At 41.9% G+C, this 6,438-nt stretch overlaps 1 protein-coding gene across 3 annotated transcripts; it reads right to left on the reverse strand.

Annotated features, from left to right (window-relative positions):
- Nucleotides 1–759: 759 nt before the first annotated feature.
- LOC130232487 (uncharacterized) lies at nt 760–5,671 on the reverse strand. Of its 3 annotated transcripts, none has more exons than XM_056462431.1 (3): nt 4,658–5,671; nt 4,466–4,556; nt 760–1,274 (listed from the first exon to the last, which is right to left on the reverse strand). In XM_056462431.1, the coding sequence occupies exons 1-2, from the start codon at nt 5,362–5,364 to the stop codon at nt 4,469–4,471; spliced, it is 795 nt and encodes a 264-aa protein (XP_056318406.1). In that variant the 5' UTR covers nt 5,365–5,671; the 3' UTR covers nt 760–1,274; nt 4,466–4,468. The 3 variants fall into 3 exon arrangements, with proteins under 3 accessions (XP_056318406.1, XP_056318405.1, XP_056318404.1); XM_056462430.1 differs by having other exon boundaries at nt 760–1,282; XM_056462429.1 differs by lacking the exon at nt 760–1,274 and having other exon boundaries at nt 4,274–4,556.
- Nucleotides 5,672–6,438: the final 767 nt, after the last annotated feature.

Below are 6,438 nucleotides of genomic sequence, written 5' to 3' on the forward strand. Positions count from 1 at the left end.
AAACACATGCTAGTTAAGATCACAGGGAGCTTCTGGGATCGCGAGAAATGCAAACGGCTGAAGTATAAGGTAGACTCAATGAGCAGTACACATGTTTGCAAACCTACGTAAAGATACAACCAATAATTCCGATTAGAGCGATAATGTGGAGAATATTGATCTTGTGTTGAGCCCAATGAGCCTTGCATCTAAAAATAGAGCTAGCGTGTTCCTTTAGTGATATCGCTTCGACTCACGCTGAAAATGGCGGACGTGAATCAACAAACTGAGGATATGATGATGCGCCTGTCAATCAATATTGGTGGGCGGGGGGACCGCTCTCCTACGTAAAGTTGCGGTCGGTTTGAAAACCGCTCCAATTGGTCCACCGTTTTTTATGTTGTTAAATTGAAAAAAAAAGCACTGGGTGTGTTTATATCACCCTAATATGACGGTCTATACACCATACATGCACATATGTCTGTCCAAACAGCTTGAAAAGTAGATTTTTTACCATAGGTGCCCTTTAACATGTAAACCACTCACACTTGCGCTTCATCTGGTGTGAACGCACCGTTAGATGTCCCAAGAATCTGCCTCCAAATTTTAAACTCAAAAAACCTCACAGATCTTTTTATATATCTTTGTGTAAATGTCGTTTTTGGCTTCCACATTGACTTAAGCACCAATTGGTCAAAGTAATTGTGAAATGAACTGAAGTTACTTTCAATTCAATTCAATTCACCTTTATTTGTATAGCGCTTATACAATGTAGATTGTGTCAAAGCAGCTTCACATAAAAGGTCACAGTAAATAGGAACAGTGTAGTTAAGTTTGTAGTGTTTAAGTTCAGTTCAGTTTAGCTCAGTTCAGTGTGGTTTAATAATCACTACTGAGAGTCCAAACACTGAAGAGCAAATCCAACGATGCGCGGCTCTACAGATCCTGAACCATGCAAGCCAGTGGCGACAGCGGAGAGGGAAAAAAAAACTTCACTAAAGGCGGAAGTGAAGAAAAAAAAACCTTGAGAGAAACCAGGCTCAGTTGGGCACGACCATTTTAATTTCTCCGCTGGCCAAACGTCTTGTGCAGAGCTGCAGTCTCAGTGGCGGAGGCTGGAAGCTGGCCTCAGCGAAGACTCGTCTGTCTCTGGAGCGTCATAGGAAACAGTCTCATGTTCTCCACTCTTCCATGACCATCGCAGTAGTTGTTCAGGATTCGGCCAGGTCCAGGATATGGAAACCTTGGGATCATCTCGTCGTTGGTCTTGGATCGAATCAGTGACTCTGCATAGTCTGAGGGCCTCGGGAAGAGTATCCCCAGGTGGAAATGGAGAATAAAGAAAATAATTAGCGTAGCTGATGTTCACAGTGTATATCAGCAAGATGCATAACCTGTGTGGAAGCCCCCTAAGTGGTGCACTAAGTGTATGCTTTACTGAACAGATAGGTCTTTAATCTAGTTTTGAATTGGGAGAGTGTGTCTGAGCCTCGGACGTTATCAGGAAGGCTATTCCAGAGTTTAGGAGCTATAAATGAGAAGGCTCGACCTCCTTTACTCGACTTTGCTATTCGAGGTACTACCAGAAGCCCTGAGTTTTGAGATCTTAAAGAGCGAGTTGGATTGTAGCGAGACAGAAGATTGGTTAGATAAGCAGGAGCTAGATTATTTAGAGCTTTATATGTAAGAAGCAATATTTTAAATTCAATACGAAACTTAACAGGCAGCCAGTGTAAGGAGGATAAAATTGGGGTGATGTGATCAAATTTTCTAGACCTGGTTAGAACTCTGGCAGCTGCATTTTGTACTAATTGAAGTTTGTTAATAGAGGATGCTGGGCAGCCAGCAAACAGAGCATTACAGTAGTCCAGCCTAGAAGTCATAAAGCATGGACTAGCTTTTCTGCATCTGAGATGGATAGCATACTTCGTAACTTAGCTATATTTCTCAGATGAAAGAAAGCAGTTTTTGTGACATGGGAAATATGATTTTTAAAAGTTAAATTGCTGTCTAATATGACACCCAGATCTTTTATAGTAGAACTAACGCTAACTTTGTATCCCTCTAATTGTAGATCGAGTTGTGAGATCTGCTGTGTACAGGATTTAGGCCCAATAAGTAATAATTCTGTTTTGTCTGAGTTTAAGAGAAGATAATTGTTGGTCATCCAGTCTTTAACATCTTTAATACACTCAGTTAGCTTGGACAGATTAGACGTCTCGTCAGGTTTAGTTGAAATATATAATTGAGTATCATCTGCATAGCAGTGAAAGCTGATCCCATGTCTTCTAATAATGTCTCCCAGGGGTAGCATGTATATTGTAAACAGTAAAGGGCCTAAAACTGATCCTTGAGGCACCCCGTATTTTACTGGGCTGATTTGTGAAGGCTGTCCATTTATATTTACAAACTGGTAACGGTCAGATAAGTATGACTTAAACCATTGTAGGGCATGTCCTTGGACACCTGTAGACTTTAAGCGATTAATAAGGATACCATGGTCAATGGTGTCAAATGCCGCACTAAGATCGAGTAGAACTAATAGCGAGATGCACCCTTGGTCAGCAGCTAAGAGTAAATCGTTGGTTATTTTCACTAATGCAGTTTCTGTACTGTGATGAGCTCTGAAACCTGACTGAAACACTTCAAAAACATTGTTGGTCTGCAGAAAGGAGCATAATTGAGCAGAAACAACTTTTTCTAGTATTTTAGATATAAATGGAAGGTTTGAAATAGGCCTATAATTAGCTAAGTTGCTGGGTTCCAGTTGTGGTTTCTTAATAATAGGTTTAATAACAGCTAACTTGTAGGGATTTGGAACATGGCCTAAAGATAAAGAAGAGTTGATAATGTTAAGAAGAGGTTCTCCTATAACAGGTAGCAATTCTTTCAGTAACTTTGTTGGAATTGGGTCCAATATACACGTAGCTGATTTAGAGCTATTTATAATTTTGTCTAGCTCTTCCTGTTGTATGATTTTAAAGCACTGTAGGTTATTTAGATTCAGAGGCGTGTTTACTGGATCTGAAGTATAAGGCGGTGCAGAAAGTTTAATATCTCCTATTTTCTGTCTAAAGCCTTCTATTTTATCACTGAAAAAATTCATGAAGTCATCACTACTAATTTGCGGTGGAACGTTTTGTTCCAAAGATGACCGATTATTTGTTAATTTAGCGATGGTGTTAAATAAGAATCTAGGATTGTTTTGATTATTTTCTATCAGTTTGCGGAGGTGCTCAGCCCTGGCAGATTTTAAAGCCCTCCTATAGCTGGACATACTGTCTTTGTATGCAATTCTAAAGACTTCTAAATTAGTTTTTTTCCATTTACGTTCCAGGGCACGGGTTGCTGTTTTGAGAGCGCGGGTATGACTATTATACCACGGTGTAGTTTTATTCTCTCTAGTCTTTTTTAGTTTGATGGGTGCCACAGTATTTAAAGTGCTAGTAAAGATGGCATCCATACTGCTGGTTACTACATCAAGGTCATTTGCGTTTGCGGGTGCATTTCGAAGTAGAGAAAGATCAGGTAAGTTATTTATAAATTCATCTTTAGTGGATGGAACAATAGTTCTACTAGGACGATATATCGGAGCGGATCTGCTAATTTCAGGTAAACACAGCTTATATAGTAAGAGGTAGTGGTCTGTAATATCATCACTTTGTGGTATAATGTCTACATCAGTGACCTCAATTCCATAAGACAGAATTAGATCTAGTGTATGCTTTAGGCGATGAGTTGGACCAATAACATTTTGCTTTATTCCTAGTGAGACCAGCAAGTCCGTAAACGCGAGCCCTAACGTGTCGTTAGCGTCATCTATGTGGATGTTAAAGTCTCCTACAATTAGTATTTTATCAGTTTTAACTAGTAAGTCAGAGATAAAATCAGAAAACTCTTTTAGAAAATTGACATAGGGTCCTGGAGGTCTATATATGGTGATTAGAGCGAGAGATAACATAGGTTTTTGCATAGTGTTTGGAAGGACAACATTAAGCGCTAGTACTTCAAAGGAGCTAAACATAAGTCCGTTTCTCTGATTAACATTAAGAATATCACTAAAGATTGACGCAACTCCACCACCACGACCAGTTTGACGAGCCTCATGTTTATATAAGAATCCTGGAGGAGTTGCCTCATTTAAACTAATATAGTCATTTTGTTTCAGCCAGGTTTCAGTGAGACAGAGTGCATTAAGATTGTTATCTGTTATTATTTCATTTATGATAAGTGCTTTAGGTGCTAGTGACCTGATGTTTAGGAGACCAAGCTTCATGAAATTTGTATTTTCATTTTTTCGTGTTTTTTCTGGTTTAATTCTTAATAGATTATTTTTGGAGCACACAGTACGTTTGTTTCTTGATCTAATAATACGAGGAACAGACACAGTCTCTATGTGGTTAGTTAGGTATGCATTACTGTTATTTTTGTGGGACGAATAGGAGTCTGTGTGGCTAATTTGTGAGTTTTGTGAATTTTTACTTACTAGTCAGATAGAGCGAAGTATTCTGGTGATGTTGTCCGACAGGAGTTCAGCTCCAGCTCGACTGGGGTGCAGCCCGTCAGCGCGGAAAAGCCTAGGACGCTCCCAGAAAAGATTCCAGTTATTGGCAAAGAGCAATTTCTGTTCTTCACACCATGTTAATAGCCATTCATTCAGAGCAAAAGTCTACTGAACCTTTCATTTCCTCGGCGGTAGGTAGGAAGCGGTCCAGAAACGATGATCTGCGTGGCGGGCGAAGTGCGTCGAACCGTCTCGATCAGGCTCCTGAAGTCCTTCTTCAGGATCTCCGTCTGCCGGAGCCCGGTGTCGTTCGTCCCCACGTGGAGGACGGCGGTACCGAGGCTCTCGGCAGCGCTCAGGATAGTAGGTATCTGTGCAGAAATATTCTTAACTCGGGCACCAGGGAAGCAGAAAGTGCGTACTTTGTTACCTTTGGAGGAAGTGGAGCGGACGTGGCGGACGATTGAGTCGCCAATGATGGCAACATCGCGACCCGTCTCGCGGAGAGGGGCGAAGCGGTTCTCCGTGGGGATCTCGAACACCGGAGGAGGAGACGTTCTGCCCCGGGACCTGGCAAGCACCTTACGCGGTTGCACCCAGGGGCCGTGGTAGCCGGGAGTCGGCGTGAACGACGCCTGGGTGCACCGCGTCCTCGGTGCGCTGGGCCTGGACAGAGAAACACGCGGGGTTGAAGAAACTGGGAGATTGTCGTTGTATCGGACACTTACCTCAGACGAGCGAGTACGGGTTAAGAGCAGAGCCCTGATGCCCTCTCGCTTCGTCTCCAGCGAGCGAATCTGGGACTCCACCGCTTCCAGCTCCAGCTCCAGCGCCTCCATCGATGCCTCTCCTGCACTCAAGGACAGACACGCAAGCGACATTGTACAAGGTGAAGAGCAAAGCCAGAAAGTGAGAAAATAAATGTGTGAAAGGGGTTGGTAGCTTTAGCTGACCAGCGGTGCTAGCAGGCTAAAGCTACAAACACCAAGCGGATGCTCGAGAAACAGAACGTTTAAAAGTAGATTTGTTTGTATGAGTGTGTTAGGGGATTGTTCACCCCAAGTAGGAGAGATAAATATTTAGTGAATGAGGAAGTATTTTAAGATAAAAATGTAAATTGCGAATCTAAACTCCAAACAAACGCAGCGAACTCCAAACAAACGCAGCGAAGCAGTGACGTCACTCGAGCATGCGCACACCATGCCTTTGAAAAGCTTTAGCATCCATAAATGATATTTGTTTTCTAAACGCAGTGACATTCAGACATGTCCACATCCAGATATGTTTTGGGGTCAGTGCACTTAAAACACAGGGCCTTTATTCTTTCTCTCTCTAATGCTCTCTCTCTCTCTTTTTTTTTTTCCTCTCCTGCATTTATTTATGCCAGACTCGGAGTCTCCACAGTCGCTATCCATCCATTATGTCCTCCCCTCTTTAATTTGGTTGGCAAATTTAATTTACAAATGAATACCTTGCCTTTCTAATGGCCCATCGGGAAAGATAAATACACTTTTGTATGGAGAGTGTTTGATCACGTTTTCTTCCTCTCTGACGCTGGCTGGAGCCGACAGCAGGAAGAGAATGAGCACTTGAAATGATACAGCATGCGCGGCTAATGTGGCGTCTTGATTGAGCAGTTTGCTGCACAAATGTATGCTGTAACGTTGCCAGATTAATTTAACTCCGTATTAATGCCGGAGTCGGAGCTGAGCACTGAGTACTTTTAATAGTGTATGCATGCAAAATGGATGTTGGGATTCCAAACATGCTGTAGTGTTTGCGTCAACATTAAATTGAGTTTTTTTTTACTAGCTTAAAGGGTTAGTTCACCCAAAAATGAAAATGTACTCACTATTTATTTGGCCTCGAGTGGTTATAAACATTGAGTTTCTTTACTGCTGAACACTAATTAAAAATTGAGTTCATTTGACCAGAAAATGCACATTTTTGTCAGT

Source organism: Danio aesculapii, chromosome 7 (assembly GCF_903798145.1).
Source record: "Danio aesculapii chromosome 7, fDanAes4.1, whole genome shotgun sequence".
NCBI classification, from domain to species: domain Eukaryota; kingdom Metazoa; phylum Chordata; class Actinopteri; order Cypriniformes; family Danionidae; genus Danio; species Danio aesculapii.